This window comes from Balaenoptera physalus, assembly GCF_965194825.1.
Source record: "Balaenoptera physalus genome assembly, chromosome: 3".
Classification (NCBI taxonomy): domain Eukaryota; kingdom Metazoa; phylum Chordata; class Mammalia; order Artiodactyla; family Balaenopteridae; genus Balaenoptera; species Balaenoptera physalus.
This window is the reverse complement of record NC_138890.1, coordinates 128,435,393-128,458,213: the sequence shown is the minus strand read 5'-3', so window position 1 is coordinate 128,458,213 and position 22,821 is coordinate 128,435,393. Positions and strand designations below refer to the sequence as shown.

The 22,821-nt window shown below is 34.6% G+C and overlaps 1 protein-coding gene across 13 annotated transcripts in view; it reads left to right on the top strand.

The window, feature by feature from the left end:
* KIF2A (kinesin family member 2A) overlaps positions 1-22,821 on the top strand; it is a 68,320-nt gene that overhangs the window by 11,278 nt on the left and 34,221 nt on the right. For 6 of the 13 annotated variants that reach the window (XM_082457206.1, XM_082457200.1, XM_082457211.1 and 3 more), the window contains exons 2-4: positions 21,004-21,021; positions 21,230-21,324; positions 21,717-21,836. In XM_082457206.1, coding sequence (XP_082313332.1) covers positions 21,004-21,021; positions 21,230-21,324; positions 21,717-21,836 — 233 coding nt within the window. Of the gene's footprint in view, positions 1-2,237; positions 2,579-21,003; positions 21,022-21,116; positions 21,138-21,229; positions 21,325-21,716; positions 21,837-22,821 lie in introns of those variants that run through there. The other 7 variants (XM_082457204.1, XM_082457203.1, XM_082457205.1 and 4 more) reach the window with 3 other exon arrangements.

Genomic DNA, 22,821 nt, shown 5'->3' with positions numbered 1-22,821 from the left:
AGTTAACAAGAAAAGGAAAATTCTTGGTGTAAAACTAAAATGTCACTACGGTTTAAAAAAAAAAAAAAGAGTGATACATTTCTTTTAACCTTACATGCTCTTTTGGATTTAATTAAGAGCCATTTCTTAACTAAATTAAAATTAAATAAAACTTATTTTCCTCCTACTCCTCATACCTTTCCTTCTTAATCTATGCAGTTGCATCCTTATCTCTCCATTTTCTAGATGTTGGTGTTCTTCAGGACTTGGTCCTAATTCTGCAGTACTTCTTGCACAGTATTCTCTCTGGGAGAACTAAATGCTTCTCTTCACCTCAGGCTAGTTGAAGACACATACTGTTTGTATGTCTAATGAATTACTAATTATCTCCACTTGGATAGCTCATAAATACCTCAAATTCAGCATGTCCAAAATTGAACCCATTCCCCATTCCCCAAATCTGTTTCTTCACTATCTCTCATTACTTTCATTCACCCTGTTGCCCCAGTCAGAAACCTAGATGTCTTCCTTGACTCCTTGTTCTGTCTTGACCTCGTTTCCTATCATCAGGTTCTCTTCACTGCTCAAGTACCTCTTCAGTCCTTACATTTTTTCCATCCCTCTACTCTACTTTGGTCAGGCTAGCATTATGTCTCATCTGTACTGCTGCAACAAATTCCTAATAAATTCTTAAGGTCTCTCTACCTTTGGTTGGTTACTCTTCCAGAATAACCTTTCAAACATGATCACCTGCTTAAAACTTTCTGATAACTTCCTTTACCTCTCTTACCCTTTGAATACAAAAACCCAGCTCTGTAACATAGGTTACTGTAGACCCTGAACAATCTGACTTTCCTCTCTAGTCTCATTTCTTGCCACTTACCTGAGGCACTCCAGACACTGAGCTCTTAGAACTTGTACCTAACCTATCTAACTGCTGTTGCTCTTTTTTGTGTCTGCTAAACACTTCATCCTTCTTTGATTCCTAGACCAGGATGGGTCCCCTGCTTTATGTTCTCTGAGTCCCCTCTATTTACTCTGTCAGAACACTCATGGGACAGTATTATGTGTTTAATTGTCTCTGGTCAGACTCAAGTTTCAGCATATCCCCAATGCCTAGCAGAGAGCCTCCACACCCTTAATAAATTATCTGTTTGCTGAACCAGTGATTAAATGAATATCTAGCTGTGCTGTTCTTTAACTACTCTGTCTATTCAAATTTTGACATTCTGGTAAAAATTGATTTGTGTTCATCCTCCAGGCATCAAGAGTATGACATAACAAAGTATGTGTCATTGCTTTTAACGTATACTTTCTTTTTAAAATTTAATACCTGTTTTGAATAGCAACGTGTGTAAATGTGTACCTTTTCTCTACAGACGGCATATTGTACACACTGGTGCTTCTTAATTTTATTTTCACTTAATAATAACAACAATATCGTGGAGAACCTTTGAGTACATAAATAACAGTCTCATTCTTTTTCTTTTTTTAATTTTTATTTTATATTGGGAGTATAGTTGATTAACAATGTGTTAGTTTCAGGTGTACAGCAGAGTCTTTCAGTTATACATGTACATGTATTATTCTTTTTCAAGTTCTTTCCCCATTTAGGTTATTACAGAATATTAAACAGAGTTCCTTGTACTATACAGTAGGTCCTTCTTGGTTATCTATTTTAAGTATAGCAATGTGTACATGTCAATCCCAAACTCCCAATCTGTCCCTCTCCCCCTTCCTCCCTGGTAACTGTAAATTCGCTCTCTAAGTCTGTGAGTCTGTTTCTGTTTTGTAAATAAGTTCATTTCTATCATTTTTTTAGATTCTGCATATAAGCGATATCATATATTTGTCTTTATCTGACTTACTTCACTTACTCATTCTTTTTCATAGCTGCATTTTATTAGTGATTATATATACCACAATTAAGATTATGCCCATTCTGTAGCTACTGTACAGCTAGTACTGTACTGAATAATCTTGAGCTTATGTCATTTTTTACATACATGACTACATCTGTAGGATAAAGTCCTAGAAGGAGAATTGCTGGGTCAGAGAATTGTACATTTTAAATTTTGATAGATCTTGCCAGTTTGCTTCCATAGAGAGTGTGTGAATTTACCTTCCTATCTGCAGAAGTGCCTGTTTCCTCATACCCTTGTCCATACAGTGTACAAACATACGTTTTTGAGGTTTGTTAGCTTGGATTATGAAGTTCATACTGTGCCTATAGAATGTTTTTTTTTTTTTTTCTGAAGTTAAATGGCCCTTAAAAGATAACAGGTTTGGGCTTCCCTGGTGGCGCAGTGGTTAAGAATCTGCCTGCCAATGCAGGGGACACGGGTTCGAGCCCTGGTCTGGGAAGATCCCATGTGCCGCGGGGCAACTAAGCCCGTGCGCCACAACTACTGAGCCTGCGCTCTAGAGCCACGTGCTGCAACTACTGAAAGCCCTCGCGCCTAGAGTCCGTGCTCTGCAACAAAGAGAAGCCACCACAGTGAGAAGCCCGCGCACCGCAGCGACGAGGAGCCCCAGCTCGCCGCAACTAGAGAAAGCCTGCATGCAGCAACGAAGACCCAACGCAGCCAAAAATAAATAAGTAAATTTATTTTTTTAAAAAAAGGTAACATGTTTAATTTTTAAAGTGTTTATGAGGTCTGGACATATAATGAAAAACATTCAAGTTCTAGTGTGTGATTATGAGAAGAAAGTAATTTTTTTAATTAAAAAATTTGAAAAATGGACATTATAGTTTTTAACCTAATAAACTTGAGCAGCCTTACTAAATAATAGTTTAGATTGGGAGCTTTGAGACTCTGAATACAGTTAAATAGTTTATGCTAATGAAGTACTTGCCTGTATTTCTATCAGTTTGTACTTAGTTAACTCCCTTAAGTAAATTGTCTGCTATTGAGGGCAGAATCAATAAACTTAATCTCTATAGAGACAGAAAGTAGATTAGTGATTGCTTATGATTGTTAGTGATTATTGGAGGAAGGGGAGGGTAATAGCTCAAGGATAACAGGGTGTCTTTTTGAGGTGATTAAAATGTTATAAAATTGACTATGGTAATGGTTATAAATATCTGAATATGCTAAAAACATTAAATTGTATGCTTTAAGTGATGAATTGTATGTTATGTGAATTACACCTCAATATTTTTTTTAAACCTTTTCTTAGGCCAAAATGGTGAATTGTTATTTAAATTTGCATTATTACTGGTAAAGGTGAAGTTTTTTCTTTTTTTTTTTTTTTTTTTACTAATTGTAATCTCCTCCTATTTCTAAAATGGTTTTCTTGGGCTTGATTGTACTGTGTTATATGAGTTCTCTTCTTTTTGAACTATTCTTCTTAATCTCCTAAATTCATGCTCCTTATCAACTTCTTAAATGTTAATGTTTCCCAGAGTTCTGTCATTGATCATCTCCTATTTCCCTGTGTTCTTTTTAGTTAGTTACCTACTTTTTCAAAAAATTGAGGTGTAATTCACATATCGTGAAATGCACCCTTTTTAGGCAACAAAACAAAAGTAAACAAGTGGGACTACATCAAACTAGAAACCTTCTGCACAGCAAAAGAAACCATCAACAAAATGAAAAGACAATCTACGGAATGGGAGAAAATATTTACAAACCATATATCTGATAAGGATTTAATATCCAAAATATTTAAAGAATTTAATAGCAAAAAAGAAATCTGTTTAAAAAATGAGCCAAGGATTTGAACAGACGTTTTCCTAAAGAGGACATCTGTATAGATGGCCAGCAGGTACATGAAAAGATGTTCAGTATCACTAATTATTAGGGAAATGCAAATCAAAACTACAATGAGATATCACCTCACCTGTTAGCATGACTATTATCAAAAAGTCAAGAAATAAGTGTTGGTGAGGATGTAGAGAAAAGGAAACCCTCGTGTACTCTTGGTGGGAATGTAAATTGGTGTGGCCACTATGGAAAACAGTATGGAGGTTCCTTAAAAAATTAAAAATAAAACTACCATATGATCTAGCAATTCTACTTCTGTGTATTTGTCCGAAGGAAACAAAATTCTATCTCGAAAAAAATATCTGTATCCCTATGTTCATTGCAACATTTTACAATAGCCAAGACATGGAATCAACTAAAGTGTCCATCATGGTTGGATGGATAAAGAAGATACAAGGTGTGTGCGTGTATATACATATACACAATGGAATATTACTCCACCGTAAAAAAAGAATGAAGTCTTGCCTTTTGCAACAACATGGATGGACCTTGAGGGCGCTATGCGAAGTGAAATAAGACAGTGAAAGACAGGTACCATATGATCTCGCTTATATGTGAAATCTAAAAACAAAACAAAGCAAAAGGCCAAACTCGGGTGCCTAAAACAGATTGGTAGTTGCTAGAAGTGGGAGGTGGTGGGGTATGAAGGGGTAGGTGAAATGGGAGAAGGGGATCAAAAGGTACAAACTTACAGTTATTCAATAAATGTCATAGGATATAATGTACAGCATGGTTGACTATAGTTAATAATACTGTATTGTATATTTGAAAGTTGCTAAGACTGTAGATTTAAAAGTTCTCATCACAAGAAAAAAAATTTGTAGCTGTGTGTGGTGATGGATGTCAACTTATTGTGGTGATCATATCACAATATATACAGATCATTATGTTGTACACCTGAAACTAATATAATGTTATATATCAATTATATCTCCGTAAAGAAAAGGAAAAAAATAAAATTCCAGATGAGGGGAAAAAATTCACCCTTTTAAAGGGTAAAATTCAGTGATTTTAAGTATATTCCCAAAGTTGTGTGACTATTACCACTGATTTCAGAACATTTGCATCGCTCCAAAAAGAAACGCATACACATTAGCAGTCACTCTGCATTCCTCCTTCACTCCAGCCCCTAACATCTACTAATCAACTTTCTGTCTTTATGGATTTGCCTGTTCTGGACATTACATATAGGTGGAACCATACGATATGTGACCTTTAATGTCTAACTTCTTTCACTTAGCATAGTCTATGCTCAGAGTTTATCCATGTTGTAGCATGTTTCAGTATTTTATTCTTTTCTGTGCCTGAATAACAATCCATTTTACTTATTCATTCATCAGTTGATATTTGAGTTGTTTACAGTTTTTTTGCTATTGTGAGTAGCATTCACCTACAAGTTTTTGTGTGGACATATGTTTTTTAGTTTCCTTGGGTGTATATATATATATATATACCTAGGAGTGGAATTGCTGGGTCATGTGGTAACTCTATGTTTAACATTTTGAGGAACTGTCATACTGTTTTCCATGGCTACGCCATTTTATGCTCTAACCAATAATATTTGAGGGTTCCAGTTTCTCCACATCCTTGCCAAAACTGGTTACTGTCTTTTATTATAGCTATCCTCATGGGTGTGAATGTGCTTACTAGCCATTTGTATATCTTCTTTAGAGAAACATCTCGTCAAATTCTTTGCCCATTTAAAAAATTAGATTATTTATCTTTTTATTGTTGAGCTGTAAAAATTCTTTAAATATTCTGGAAACTGTTTTATATGCAATGCAGATATTTTCACCCATTGTATGGGTTGTCTTTTCCCTTTCTTGATTAGTATCCTTTGAAGCAAAATAGTTTTTAATTTTGTTGAAGTCCAATTTATCTTTCTTTTCTTTTGTTACTCTGCCTTGGTTATATCTAAGAAACCATTGCCTAATTCAAAATGTGATCTACTTTTATGTTCTTTTACTTCTGTAGTCCTTTCCATGACCTATATCACCTAAAATATTTACATATGTTCTTCCTTGATCCTAACACCCATTCTTGACCTTTTAACATAGAGAGCAGATTATTTTAGCATTGTTAGCAAGTATACTGCAGTTTTTTGATACAGGATTAATAAGGCTTTGGGATGTATTGGAATCCTAGTTGTGAAGTCATCTGTCTTTGTTACAAGAGTTGAAGGGTTCCTATTATATGTGTAGGTGTGCATATGTAGTATAACATGTCTGGGATTTAGAGGAACCATAGTAAGACAGCACAAAATCAAGCATAGAGAGCTACGTGGGAAGTAGAGTTTAAACTTGAATTATGGTAAAGATGATTTATTTTGGTTTGGTTTCTTTCATGATCCCATCCTCAATATTATTTTAAAACAGATCAATGGCATGTAGTTCAGTTTATTAAAAACCCTTCCAGCTGTACTAAATCGTCTGGGAAAAGAGGAAAATAAATTCATAAGAAGGTATTTCTTTTTAAAAAGAGAATGTAAAAACCCCATAAAATTACATCTGCATACATACTGAAGTTAAATATGGATGAATTGATATGATATCTGGGATTTGCTTCAAAGTAATACAGTCGTGGTGGGAGGAATGGCAATAGGATTGGCCATGTGTTAAAATTAATGAAACTAAATGAAGAGTATTTGGTATTTATAGTATGTTTGTAATTTTCATAATAGATTTAAAATTTTTAAATAAAAACTTTTTAAAATGCCCCCTCAAACCTAATCTTTCTCTTGAGTTTCAGATCCACCTTCTAGATATTACCACATGGATTTCCTGCTGGTATTTCTAATTAAACTCATCAAAAATGGAATCCATTGCCTTTATCTCCAGATTTCTGTATTTTCTGTGTTCCTTATATTGGTTAATGGAAGCACCACATACCTGGTCTCCCAAGACAGAAACTTCAGACACTGCCAACTTCCGTAATTCCTTGAAGATTTTTGCTCCTGACTCACTGTTTTTCTCTCCTACCCTATTCCTATCATATTTTTTGGTAATTGCATCATTCATATATAGATGATCTTTCTAGTACCCTCTCCTCTCAGTTCTTTGAACTGCTTTCCTCCCTCCCTCCTTCACTCCCTCTCTCCTTCCCTCCCTCCCCCATTCCTCCCTCCCTCCCCCATTCCCCCTTCCGTCCCTCCCTTCCTTCCTTCCTTCCAGTCATCTTACCCTTGACCTTAATTAGCTAACTATATTCCTGACATCTTCATAATCTCAGTTTCAAGCATCCCAGTTTTCAGTCACCATTCTGTCTTTCCAGCATATTCCCTCTAGTATCCTGACTCCACTAATCTTTTGACTCCACCAGGATTTATAATCCTACTACTTTTTATTGTTCCTATCTTTCCCTCATGAACTCACTTTCTAATAAACCCTCCCTTATATGTGTAACGTAAACTCCCTTGCCCCCTCTCTTGATTGGCAAAACCTCAGATCACTCCCTTCTACATGTTTTAAACCTCCTTGCCCTTTCTAGGTTGTCTGAAAATGACTGGAGGGAAAAAATCATAATTATGCTTACTGGTCACAATTTAAATTCATGGCTACTTTCCTTGAATGAGCAATCATATCTCTAGCCCATTCATTCTTTCCTAGCTGACTTTTGTCATAAAATCCTTAGTGTTTATTTACTCACCCACACTCTCAGCAGATGACCTTGCTTCCCTTTTCCCCACTGAGAAATATAAGCAATCAGAAAAGAACATTTACAAATCTGGTGTATCTAACCAGGTACCAGTATCTGCACCTGTAAATCTGCCTTCCTTACTTTGCCATGGATAAACTCTTTCTGTTCCCATTTTAGGCCAATTTCCTTTACTTGTTCACTAGGTCCTATCCCCTTTCACCTGCCCAAAATTACTACTTCATCAGTTCTCTCTTTGTGCTGTATCAATATGTTCTTTTTTACTGAATTATTTCCATCAGCATATTGGAATGTTATTTCTCTCATCTGAAAAAGTGGTAACTCTTAATCGCACTTTCACTTTTAGACATTGCTTTTATTTTACTTGATCTGTTAACAGCATTTGACACAGTTGATTCATTCTCTCTTCCTTGAAATACCTTCTTCACTTGACTTTTAGGACTTTACTCTTTGGATTTTCTTCTTTTTCTCTGGCAACTTCTTGATCTTCTTTGCTGGTATCTCATTAACTCCCTGACTCTATACATTGAAGACCAGGATGTCTACCCTCATTCTCTTGGTGATCACATCCACTTTCCTTGCCTTAAGTACTGTCTATATCAGTGTTTTTCAAACCTTTTTTCATTATTGCCCTTCTCCAAAGAGCCGTTTTAGATTTTTTCCCCTAATCACACTGTCCCATGAAACTTTGATACTACATATACTCCGTATTTGTTTATGTGTTATGTGCTTCTATGACTCTACTTTTCTTTGTATACCTTTTGCTCTAGCCACACTGAATTTGCTATTCCACATTTTACCTTAGTGGTAAAAGGGTTTAAAGGAGTGATTATCTGTTCTCTTAATCCACATTGGCCAGGCATTAAAAGTAGAAATTTCCCTGGGTTAGAGCCACTACCATCATAGGTTTCCATAGTAGAGTGGAGCAGAGATTGATTGTGATGACAGATTCCTGGGAGAAGTAGTGACATTGCAATCAGGGATTGAGATTTTGGCACAAGGCGGGGAATGTGCCCTATTTATCTTTGTATTCCTACTTCCTGATTATGTCCTCTACCATTTGAAAGAGGACATATTAGTCTGCATAGGCTGCTGTAACAAATAATGTTATAATGCTTTATAATGTTAAATAATGTTATAATGTTACAATGCTTTATAATGTTTTTGGCAGCTTTCTGAGTTATGTTTACATTTTGTTAATAAATATATGCACAGATCTACATTGCCTGGGTTACTGCTGTTGGAAATGGTTGAAAAACATTCCAAAATATCCCTAGCTCTTGTTAGGATGTATTTAAGCATAACAGAAGATGATATGTACATGTAGATAAAAAAAGTTCACAGAATAATGCAGCTCTATTGGTATGGGATTCCCTTTTGAGTAAATAGGAATTTAAGCCAGAGAGCAATTAGATAGCATTGCTCAATATATGCAGCAGGTGTCTGTGAAAAGTAGTTCTTCAAAACTTTGGATTAGTGCTTGCTTCGGGAGCATGTATTCTAAAAAACTTTGGACTGTCAGCAACATGTTATTTTAACACCACCACTATAAAACTTCGCAAATCTTTTATTGTTAAACAAATGAATAAAGGTGTATTTTGCATATTCTGTCACCTAGGAGAATGATCTTTTAATTAAAATGTATTGAGATTTATTTAGTTATTAAACTTTAGTTAATAAACTTAATGAAGCTTTTTTTAGTGCTGTTTTCTAAGGTTGGTTCGTTTGTTTACATTTTCACTAGTTCAGCTAGAACCCTAATCAGATAACTTATGATCTTAGAAATTCAGTTTTTTTTTTTTTAATTTTTATTTATTTATTTATTTATATTTATTTATGGCTGTGTTGGGTCTTCGTTTCTGTGCGAGGGCTTTCTCCAGTTGCGGCAATCGGGGGCCACTCTTCATCGCAGCGCGCGGGCCTCTCACTCTCGCGGCCTCTCTTGTTGCGGAGCACAGGCTCCAGACGCGCAGGCTCAGCAACTGTGGCTCACGGGCCCAGTTGCTCCGCGGCATGTGGGATCCTCCCAGACCAGGGCTCGAACCCGTGTCCCCTGCATTGGCAGGCAGATTCTCAACCACTGCGCCACCAGGGAAGCCCCAGAAATTCAGTTTTTATGTTTTCTTTACTAGTGGTTTTGGACACTTTTTAAATCCTCTCTTCCCCCAACCCCAAATATGCATAATAATATCAGGAAACTACAGTGATTTAATACTTTTTAATGGGATCATGGCCCCTTTGTGACATTTTTTTATTATCCGTGTGGGTAAATAAGGATGGAAATTTTCTTAAAAGCTGCATGATGGGCCCTTCTAAATGATAATTTTACCCAAATTGTTAGCGTGCAGTGTGGTTCAATCATTGCTGTAAAAACCCAACAAGATCTGAAATTCCCTGTCGGCCCAGAGAAACTGGGCAGTATTGAATTTTCACATCCTTTTTCAAAACAATGGACATATGAGTTAAGACTTGAAAATTTGTAGTTTGTCTACAATATTAATGACATTTGTCCCATTTTTAAGTTGTATTTTCTTCGTGAAAATTCTTAGCCATACCATTCCCATTTTTCAGAATTCCAGCTTTGTATTTAAAGTGTAAGAAAGGAAATGCCAAAACTTTTAAATTTAGTTATAAACAATAACATCTTAAATGTGATAAACCAAAACAAAAAGGTCTCTATGTTTGGCAAAGTCACATTCCCCAGGGATTTACTAAACAGCAACAGCACTGTTAACCACTGTCAGCTGAGGCATTATTTGTGCCCTTCTCTAATGGCTCCTTGTTCCACCAGAGCTGTTGAAGAAGGTGTGACGCTTACATAGTCCTCGTTAAGGATTCTTTTCATCACTGCTTAGATCAGCTAACAAAACCTGGATATCAGAGTTTGGGAGTTTGACTTCTACTGGATCTGCTATAATCTCTGAAAAATCACCAGATCATTGTCTGTCCTCATTTATTGGTCAGTGGCATCTAGGAACAAATTGACATTTACTGTTGTAGAGAATATAAATAATAAATTATAAACAGCTTTGAGGTAGCTGGCAAGACAAAAAATAATGTATTAATATTACTGTGCATTTAACATTTTTCATTTTCCAAAGAATGCTCTTAGTAACATCCTTTGATTGTCATATTCTACTTTAAAGCAGCATTGTGGAAATCTCCATTTTTCCCAATTTTTTCCCATTGGAATATCTTCATGTTCCTGAAGGAGCATCCTTTTAATAAGTTGAAGAAAGGAATTGTTATGTTTTAAAAGACAGCTTTAAAACAAACCTCCTTAGACAACAAAAGTTAATTAACGTAACACATTTTGCTATGACTCTACTTGGAAAGATGCACTCAAATTTGCATTCTACACTGGCACTGGTTCTTATAACTATACAGTTGATTTATTTTACTGGAATCAATATTTTATACAAAATTTAAGAAATAATAAGAAGCCTATTTAAGACGGATTTTAATCACATGATGTGAAGTTTCAAGAGTTTTGAGGTTAGTGTGTTTTAAGAAAATTTATCAGGATTCTCTTCTGGTAGGAACTAACTTGGAAGAAAGTGCTTTCAGATATTTATTTACCAACTACTTTGAATTGAGTAAGCATATGTATTTTACTCACCCTCTGGAAGCAACATCATGCCAAGCACTTGTTCTGAATGTGTGCTTATATAATTCAGAGTAATATTTAATTTTTTGTTCTTCCTAGTATGGATGTTTATACTTTTCCTCTTAGTCCCTGTTTGCAGAGAGGAGAAAACTAGTTTTTATTACCATTTTTTAAAAAGTCAGTTTAAAAAAAAAAAAAAGAGCCTTTCAAATTATGCAGTGGTATTCTGATTGAAAACTGAGGTTACTAAATGTTTTATCAAGAATAGATATACTAGAGAACTATTTATTTTAATTTATTAGCATATAATCTAGATTTGTTTTCCTTGCATGGCTATATGCACATGAATGACCAGTGACTACTGGTTTATCCAAAGTTTGTGTAAAAAATTTTTAATATTTTTAGCTAATGATATTTATAAAGCATTGATTTTTGTCAGTGTCTTTAAATTTATCAAACTTTAAACAAAAATAGATATTAACTTCTAAGGGTTTGTAAATTGCCATTATAAACAATCACAATTCAAGTTTTATTTTCACTAATCATTTTAGTTGTGTTATTCTTTCATGTTTCAGTTTTGAAAACTTTATTTGCATCTTACTATTTTAGAAATATGAAAAGAAAATTTTATGGAAACAGCTCAAGAGGGACTGATAAAAATAATGTTTACTTTTTAGGAAGACTTGTTGCATGTATGCTTATGTATACCTCAACTCTATGATTAGGGTAATTAGAAATAGAAAGAAAACATGGAGTTTGTAATCCTAGGTATGTCACAAACAGCTGCAACCTTTTTAAAAACAGCGTGGGTCTGAAAAGAATTGATTGTCACTTCTTCATATTTTTCCTTACCTTCTACCACTATATCCTTTTAATAATGTACATGTATTTGTTAGCATTTTAAATATTCTGACTTTTAAATACTTGTAATGATATTTTATTAGTATTCTTGACTGCTTTATTTTAGCTCTTGCCTTCTGCATTTGCAGCCAAATTATACTTTATATGCTAGACAAGGTTTATGCCAGCCTAATTGGTTGCTGGCATTTCTTAGCCTCACAGCTGCTGTGAATTCAGCTGTGAACTAGGAAACATATAATAGGATCCTGTTTTCAAAGACCAAAGGCAATTGTCAACATGTAAAAGTTGTTTTTGACAGCTAAATAAATAGATGAGATTTTATGGCAAGTTAAATAGCACCAATAGCAATCTTAAGTAGCCATCTTAATTTTAAAGATTAGAAAGTCCTGAAATATAGGATGCATATATTTGTTATTTTTGTTCACTGGGGCAAAGGTGGCTTGAATTCAGGTGTTTGTTCTTCTGTTCAGTCATTTGTGGGGTTTTTTCTTTTTAAAAAATCACTTGTCTTAATATTTACTAACAGATTTTTAAAATTTGAGGTATGAACTTTCTCCCTTCGATTTCACCATAACGAAAAGTTGAGGCTTAAATGATGTAAAGATATTTCTTAAGGTGAACTAAACATAAATGGCTTTGAAATAAAGATTATGATTTCAAAATATTTTATATATTTACATTATTTGATTTAGTAGATATTATTTTTATAAATTATCCTGACATCTAAATTTGGGGTGAAATTTACATTTCTCTTAGGTTTAACCATATGAAATTGTCATTTTTTTAGGTTAAAAATGGTCAAATATAGACTCTTGATTTTTTTCTTCTTATAGTTACGGTGGTTCTCATATGATTTAATTATATGTAAAAGTCTGTTAGTTCTCAATAGTAGAAACCAAGAGGATCCTGTTTTTAAACAATACATTCATCTCCCACTGAGGTCAGGAATCTGTTCCTAAAAATCAGATGTTTTATGTGGAAAATGCTGCCTGGGAATCTGTTTGCCTTTATTTTAAATACGAAAAAATTGAAACAGTAGTCATCAACCCAAACTTCCTAACCAATTTCAAAAATGTAACAGACACTATAAATTCACCTACATATAAGTAAAATACTGTAATGTTTAACAAACAAAAAATAAGGGTAACAAATCTATTTCATATACAGTAAAATCTTTTCTTCCATTATAATTGCTTTTTCCCCATCCTCAATATTTTCCTTCAACATTTTCTTAAATATTTTGGGACTCATTCAACACTGGGGAAAATAGGATGAAATAAATATAAAAGGCTGTGGAAATACATTTAGGACAAGTACACGGTCTCAGGAAGTGGCTGACACTGCGTATTATGCCTATGTTTTGTATCACTTTGATACTTGGCATGCTTTTTTAATTGTGATTCTGACCATCTATCAGTTATATTTGGAATGTAACTCAGAACTTTTCTTTGCACACTCTTGTTTAAAATGCGAATTGAGTTTTGGCATAGACAAATATAAATCTTTTCCTATTTAAACATTGGCCAAAATATCTTACATTGAGAAATAATTTTTATGAAGTTTGTGTATTAAAAACCAAGAGGTGTTCTACTGGGAAAATGATTGGGGAGATGTTCTGCAGGATTTCTCTGTATTTCTCAAAACTCTTTGCAACTGTTTTTTTATTTCACTCTCAACAGATGACATTTTCTACACTGTAATTTATCTTTACAAGTAGGTTGAAATAAAGCTGAAAACTTTTAAATCTGTCTCTAGATTTTTAAGTTTTAAAAAATAGAGTTTTGAAACTGTAACAGTTATCATTAATTTATATAATAGTGTTGATTTTATATTATAGTGTGAACTTAACAGTTTTCAAACCTCACTTTCATTTTCTGTGAACATGAAATAGGACTTAAAGATGAATTGGCACTTCTGGTCAAAATAGTGCAATAAAGTTCATGTATTGGCGTCCATCTGCCCCAGACATACAAGAGAAAACCTTTAAAAAGGCATAGTGAGCTCAAGAACAAGATATCACCGTGGAGCAGAAATGGATCAGAAATACTGAGGGATGAGTGAGGCTGAGCAGGCAAGGTTTGACTCCTGAAGGATGACTCCTGAAAAATTTGACTCCTGAAGGATGATGGGGGACTAAAAAACAAAAAGAACCAGAGTCAGGTTCACTGTTTGAAGACAAAGACTTGTGGCTCCTCTTTAAAGATGCTGATCAAAAATGCCTGCTGATTTGCTTCCCAGAGCCAAGTTTATAGGAAATTTTCCTCCAAGGGAGGCAGTCCAGTGTCATTAAGGTAGAAATACAGGGATGATACTCAGCCACTGTGCACTGGGTAAGTCATACCAATTATCTGTGGCTTTATCTGTTCTGATTGGTGACGTATCTCAGCTTTAGAAACCAGTAACAAGATACCGAGAGTCAAAGAATCATAAAGAAAATTAGAAAATAATTTGAACTGCACAATAACAAAAATACTACCTATGAAAATGTTTAAGATGCTACTAAAGCTGTTCTTGGAGAGAAATGTGTAGCCTTAATTGCTTATAAGGAAAAAGATAAAGATGAATGAGCTAAAGCATTCACCTTAAGAATTTAAGAACCAGCGAAATATGCCCAAAGTAAGTTGAAAGAAAGAAATAAGAAGGACTAAATGCAGTAATTAAGTATTTAATAACGTATAATAAAGGGGCTCAACAAACCCATGTTGTTCTTGGAAAAGACAAAATTGACAAATCTCAGGTGAGATTTTATCAAGGAAAAAAAGTTGAAAAATTAGGAATAAGAAGTGATTATCATTACAGATGCCACAGGCATTCAACATAATTATGAACAACTTTATGCCCCAAATGTGAAAACAATATAAATCTCCTAGAAAAATGTAATTATCAAAACAGTAAAGGATAGAAAACTACAATAATCCTATATTAAGGAAATTGAATCATCTCACAAATAAAACCCTAAGCCAAGATGGTTTTAGCCAGTGTCTACCAAACACTCAAGTTTCAAATAATTCTTATTTTATACCAACTATTCCAGAATAAGGTTGGTATGAGAAAGAAAAACTGCTGGCTAGTATTACTCTTGATAATGATGTAAAAATCTAAAACAAAATATTCAATGCAATTCTAATCAGAATCCTAACAGGTGGGGTTTTTTTATTGTTATTTTATTTTTGGAACTTGACAAGCTGATTCTAAAATTTATACAGATCTGCAAAAGACTAAGAAGATCAAAGAAACTCTTAAAGAACAATAAGGCGGGGCAGATAAGCAGAAGGAAGGGCTTTTCAGGAAGTGGTGCTGGAAAAATTTGTTTTCCATGGGGGAAAAATGGAAGTTGTGTTACCATACACAAAGATCAAAATGACAGTGGGTTACAGTCCTGAATATAAAAGGCTTTGTAAAACTTTATTTTTAAAAAAAAATTTTATTAGACTATAGTTGATTTACAATGTTGTGTTAGTTTCTGCTGTATAGCAAAGTGTATCTGTTATACATATACATATAACCACTCTTTTTTAGATTCTTTTCTTATATAGGTCACTACACAGAGTATTGAGAACAGTTCCCTGTGCTATACAGTAAGTCTTGTAAAACTTTAGAAGAAAATATAAGAAACTGTCTTAATGACCTGAGTCTCAGGAAGAATTTTATGACATAAAAAGCCATAATTGAGAAATATATATATGTATTTGACTACATTAAAATTAAAAACTTATCAAATTCATCAAAAGACACCATAAAGAAACTTAAAAGATAAGGCACAACTTTGGAGAAAGTATTTGGTACAACATATAACAGAAGATTATTAGCAAGAATATATAGAGAATTTCTGTAGAGAAGTAGTAAAAAAATAAAAATTAAAAAAACACATGAAAGGCCCAAATGGCCAAAGGAACTCAAAATAGGCATAACCTCATTTAGTCAGAGAAATTAGAACCACAATATGATATATTAAATCTGACAGATACTAAGTATTATTGTGAATGTGAAGTAATTGCTAGTTGGATTGCAAATCTTTGCAGTTACAGTTACTATAGGAAACATCATAACGCTAACTAGAAAAGTTATAGATGTTCCTACTCTGTATTTCTTCTCATTGTATATTCCAGAAATACTTGTGTATTTGTATCAGTACACATGTATAGGAATGCCTACAGCACCATTGTTCCTAACAGCAAAAACATAAAAACAGATGTCCATCAACAGTAGAATAGATAAATTTTGTCATATTCATATGTAGTGAAAATGAGTGAACATAAATGAGTGAACAGCAACATAAGTGAATCTCGGAAAAATAGTGTTGTCTGAAAGAAAGAGGTCTTACAAGTAGTGTCTATTTATGTACAGTTTAAAAATAGGCAAACTTTAAATTTTTGTGTGTGTTACATTTATAAATGAAAAAACTATAGAGAAAAGCCACAGTATGATTATCTAAACTATCAGGGTATTGGTTACTTCTGGTGGAGGGGAAAAGGAGAGGGAGAGGGAGGTTCACTTAGGGAGGGGGACATATGGGGTTTCAAAGGTATTGTTTCTTAACCTGGCTCATGGTGGATACACAGGTGTTTGTTGTTTTTTAAAGTGTAGATGTGTGTATGATATAACTTACAATAAAGTCGATGGGGAATCAGAGTCAAAGGACAACAAATTAGGATGGAGTATAAGAATTTTCTCAAATCAGAGAAATAGGATGGTATTTGGAGGGCCACATGGGAAGATTGTCACAGGTTCTAGGGAAAGATATTTCTAACACTGATTAGAAATATTTCTAACACTGAGCTTGTAATTCTGTATCTGTAGTTGTCTTAATAACACCAGTGGATGATTGTAATTAACAACATAGACTCAGGAGAAAGTATATCATTGTTCCACCACTAGTAGCATCATTTTCCCAGTCATCTAGGCTCAAAATTTTCCTATAATACCTATATGTTATTTATCACTAAATCATAATGATTTTTTTCCTTTGAAAAATCTCATATCTGCCCCTCTTTTTATTTTATTATTTAACACCTTTGTTAACAGGTGATTACCATTTGACTTTTGAAAAAATCAAATTGTAAATTTTTACTACAATTAAAAATGAGATATTTGAGTATCTCAACTGAGCCATATATAAAACAAACAAACAAAAACCTTTAAAGACATATTGGGAAAATTCAGTCTTAGAAATTTTTTTTCAGAGACATCATTTGGTAAAAATAATAAAGCCCCCCATGCTGCATAGGTACTCCAGATATTTCTAGTTACCTGACCCACCGGCAAAAAGCAAACACTTAGCACTTCATTTGTTCATTCAGATCCAGTCTTTTTATTCATTTCTTATTGCTGGAATTTCACACTCATTTCTTGTTGGATGAGTAAACTGGACTATGGTAGAGATAAGCCAACATTTTCTCAGTCCTGCCCTACTACATGTCTAGAGCTTCGTCTTAACTGGTGGATCAGCTACTTTTGACTCTCCTAACTTGTGGCTTAAGGCTTTCTGGGTGTTTGCATTAGTAATGGAAGTTGTGGAGGTACCAGTGTTGAGAAGACTGCTGATACTGGGTGTTATCTCCGTGATTTTCTTTATCCTTTTCCTTGCTGATCTCTCTGAGGCTGTCTTTCGAGATTAAAGTCCGTGTGAAATCGTAATCAGTGATCCTAATACAGACATTGTCCCACTGGTCTGCCTCTCCTCACACACTTAGTTATCAGTACACTAAGTCACTTCTCCCTCCTTAGGAATATTGGAATATTGTGTTAGATGCTTAACAGTAAGAATGGTGGTGTTGGTCTTGCCTTTTGAAACGTGCATGGGCTTTTCTCTATTCTCATTATTGTGGTAGTTCTGTTGGGAATTGCATGGAGACCTCTATCTGTACTCTTCTTCAACAACCTCAACCACAGCCTCTCCATTTCCTACTGGAAGTTATTCTTTATGGTAGTCCAGTGTTCAAATGCATCTTCTTTGGGGTCATTTCCTATTGATGAAATCGTGTCAATGTGTTATATTAAACCACTTCACTTTTCCCAAAACCTTTGTAGCAATAATCTTCTTGTCCCCGCTAGTGGGTGTTACTGTTGTGAGGCTGCCAAGGGTGGTGAGGTGGGGGAGGAGTGGCTGCTGGGTCTCAGCCTCACTACTCGTGTTATGGAGATGGTGATAAATTAGGGGGTTGATGCAAGCAGTGGTCGCTCCTCTTAGATTGTGATGCTGGATAGCAGAGCAGCTCATGGCTCTCTGGGGTCTACTCTCCACTTCCAATACCAGTTAAACTCAATCTTTCTCTTGTTCACATCCTGTGGGAATCATATAGATACACTGCTTGGATCTTCCTTTGAAAAAAGAACTTCTTCAGCTTCAGGGAGTACATTTAGCTGACAGCCTCAGCTGTTAATATCTTCAAGTCTCCATAGTTTTTGAGCTGAGGCCTTGTGTTTTCTGGGAAACCTCCAGCTAGTGACTGAGCATGGTGTGAGTACTAGGCCCAGTGTGGCACTCCTCTAATGGTCAGTCTTTGCTCTGGAGCTCCCTGATGGGTTGGCCAAGACTGTCAGATCCGCATCAGGGTCTGAGGCTTTCTTTGCTCAATCCTGCTTTATGTCCCCTTTCTTTCAGAGGTTTCAGATAGGCATCATGGTCTGAAAGTTTTCCATGACCAGTCCTGTTTCCTTCTCCTTTTATCTTTCACAATAAACCTCTTGTCCTCATAGCTGTCTCAACATCTGCTTCCCAGAGGACCCAACTGACATATACTATTTGTACTGGTTATTTACCTGATTTCTGTCCAAATCAAATTTCAGTGAGCATTATCTGATTTCCCTTGTTTTTAATCCTCTCCCTTGAATCCTCTCAGTCTTTTCCAGCTCATCATTTCCCCACCCCCGACACTTGCTTCTCCTCTAATGTACACTTAATCTGAGTAAATGGCACCACTAGTTACTCAGTTGCTTTTACATTTGTCTTTCACATTTTAGTCCTTGACCCACTTAGAACTTTTTTGGAGGGAGGGAGAATACTGTGTGAGATAGGAATCAGTCAGTAAAACTGGAGAATTACCATAGTCAGGGATGAACGAGGTCACAGAGGTAATGAGGGGTCAGATCATGTAGGTCTTTGTTACATGACATTAAAAGGCCTTTGGAAGGACTTTGGCTTTTACTCTGTGTGAGATGGGGAGCCACTGGAAAGTTTTGAGCAAAGGAATAATCTGACTTAGTTTTTACCAGGAATGTTTAGACTGTTATATGGAGAATAGGCAGTAGGGCAGAGCTGGTAGAAGAGAGAGAGTAGTCGGGAGAGAATTGCAATAATCCAAGATCAAGGCCTTGGTGGCTTACAAGGTGATTTCCGTAGAACTGGTAAGAAATGACAGTATCTGGGGGTAAAACTCAGGCATCATCATTTTATTTTGTAAAAAATCTCCCTAGGAGTTTCTGGTGCACAGTGAGGGTTGAGAGTCTATGCTTCAGTTTATGAATTTTTACAGGGGTATTTGGAATTTAAGCCACACAGGCTTCTTCCTCATCAGCCTGATTTAGGAGGGAAGAGAAGCATAGTGATAGTAGCAAGTGCTTTTGCATCTGACTGAGGTTCAAATCCGTGCTAGTTATTAGCTGTGTAACCATGAGCTTCAGTTTCTTCATTTTAAAAAGGGAGATAGCTACTTCATACATATGTTTGTTATGTTGAATGAACCAATGTAGATTAAATGAGCCAGTCTCTGACATACATGTGCTCACAAAGTAGTAGCTTAAAGAAAGATCTAGCCTATCATATTGGTAAAAGTATTTTAAATTGATAATGCTCAGTGTTGATGAAGGTATAGAGGAATAGGTCCCATTGTTGGTGGGAATATAAATGGAGAGCAATTTTCAAATATCTATCAAAATTTCAATCTCCTTAACCCAGTCTGATTCTAGAAATTTTATTTTTGAAAACAGTCACACCTATGTACATAGGTGCAGCATCTTGTAATGGCAAACAGTTGGAAACAATTTAAATTACTTCTAGTAAAGGAATAAATTATGATGCATTCCTTTTATGGAATGCTATGAAGTTGTTAAAATTAATGTTGATCTGTCATGGAAAGATTGCCAGTATATATTTTAGCTTTGAAAAAAGCACAAATATTATCGCTGAGAGTATGTACTTAAATCTTCAATGTTTGAATTTTTAACAAGATTATATTTATTTATTTCTTCTTCAAATTTTTATATGAGCCCATATAGAAAAAATATTGATTGGCAGTAACTTCATACATAAACAATAATACTTATAAAATTATTAGTATTCATATTTTCTTTAAAGATATTGTATGCCTTGTTATTACAATAACATTGTTTTATATACTATATATCTGGATTTTAAAAAGATATTTAAAGAGCTGTAAATTATTCTAAGATAAATTATAGATGCCTCAAAGATTTCATTTAGGAAATACGTATGAAAATTCCATATGTTCAGCATTTTATTAGATAATATTGAAGGTGAAGATATATAACAAATAGTTCCTATCCTTACTTGACTAATAATCAAATGGGTGGGTAAGATGAAAACAGATGAAATAAGTGAAAAAAATACACACACACACTCAGTACTCATACTCCTGTGTGTGTGTGTGTCTGTGTGTATATATATATATAAATAAATATATATATATATATCTGTTGATCTGTGCGATGACAAGTGCATGACAGCATGTGCAATAGTATTTTTTGCAATGTTTATAATAGTAAAAAAAAGTTACACAAACCTAACTGACCAGCAATAGGTATTAAATAAGTTGTGGTAAACATAATGGAATATTATATAAAAATGTAAAGTATTTAATTTATAGTTATTAACAGGTAAGATCCACAGTCTATTAAGAGAGGGAAAACAAGTTTAATACATAATAAATATATGACGTCTTCTCTGTATAGATGGTAAATACTGGAGTCGTCAAAGAAAGTAAGGAGTGGAATGGATTGAGAGAACATTTTTGATTAGTATTTCCCAAACTTTTTGGACTCAGATTCCTTTTCTTAATAATTTTAAAACAATTTGATCAATTGTGTAGTATATGATAGTGAAATTTAAGTTAAAAGTATTTATATCTATATAGTATTTAAAAATTGCTTCATTAATTTTTGTTCTGTGTTCTTCAGAATCACTGTTGGCTCATAGTGAGTTCCTGGTCTTGACAGTTGGCAAATTGATTTATGGTCCCATAGATAAAGTTCATTCCCTAATCCTGAGAATCTGTGGAAATCCCTTGTAAGGAAAGTAGTATCATAGTTCTGTAAGTCTGTAAATTATAAAATTGTTTTTGACAGTGTTTAGGAATACCATAATTTGTGGCATTTTTAAAGTGTATATTTTATTCTCACTCAGGCCGAATACATCAAGCAATGGTAACATCTTTAAATGAAGATAATGAAAGTGTAACTGTTGAATGGATAGAAAATGGAGATACAAAAGGCAAAGAGGTATGATCACTGGGTTGAATTTTATTTCTAGTCTTATAATCAAGATTCTGAATATGAAACAAAACAGAAAACTGTATAGTTTAATATAGTGCATGTATCCTTTATCGTTCTTGAAAAACTTTCAAGTGATTAAAAAATTTCACTGAAAAAAAGGTAGATTCCTCCTGCATATCTTATGTGATTGGACATATAATCAAGACCACAAAGTACTACCTTAAGAGAGATTCTTTTAAATATATGTGGGTTATAATTCTAGATAATTTAATTTTCAAGGTAATAATGTTCCTTAGGCTGAAATTGTTTAACATTTATTCTCTGTGTATAAATTTATTTGAAAATGAAAGGTTAATTGTCCAAATTCACTCTCAAAATATATGCATTTTATAAAACAGATTGACCTGGAGAGCATCTTTTCACTTAACCCTGACCTTGTACCAGATGAAGAAATTGAGCCCAGTCCAGAGACACCCCCACCTCCAGCATCCTCAGCCAAAGTAAACAAAATTGTAAAGGTTAGTGATGCAAATTCAGAGCAGGGTGTGTGTGTATTCTGGTTTGAAATGGGACTGTGAAGAGTATGTTTAAGTATTTGTTTGCTTTTTAAGGTTTTAGAAAAACCTTAATTCTTTCTGCCATCTACATGCGTGTATATACACACATACTTTCAAGGATCGAACAGTTGTCTAATTCACAATTATGACGATCATTAGATAAGATCCTAGAAATTCCATGCCTGATTAGGATTTTTCCTAAGACTAATCGTTTCTTAGGAGACATGGTCCAAAACCATTGCTTGCTAGTATTTGTTGAGTGAATACATACGACTTTGATAAAAAAAAAATGAGTTTCTTATTCATAATAAATTCCCATTTTAGTAGTCTTTTGAAATTCTGCTATTTACATTTATTTAAAAAAATGGGAAATGACAGATTGTAGTGTAACTATTTCTGTATTATCTGTGAAGAATAATTTATTTATAAATTTTAAAACCATGCTATGCCCCCCCAACAGTTTTATCTTCACAAAAATAAAAGGCACGGGATTTTTATTATTTTAAAAGATAATTCCTCTTCCTCTCTATTGAAATGTTTCTGTGTTAAAACTTTGTATCAGAATACAACTCTTTAAATCAGATAGTCCCTCGCAGTTGTTAAATCTGCAATTCTTTGTGTTCAAAATTCTTACTACATGGACTTCCCTGGTGGCGCAGTGGTTAAGAATTCGCCTGCCAGTGCAGGGGACAGGACATGGGTTCGAGCCCTGGTCTGCGAAGATCCCACATGCTGTGGGACAACTAAGCCCTTGTGCCACAACTACTGAGCTTGCGCTCTAGAGCCCAAGAGCCACAACTACTGAGCCCACATGCCACTACTGAAGCCCGTGCACCTAGAGCCCGTGCTCTGAAACAAGAGAAGCCACCACAGTGAGAAGCCCACGCACCACAACGAAGAGTAACCCCCGCTCACCGCAACTAGAGAAAGCCCAGGTGCAGCAACG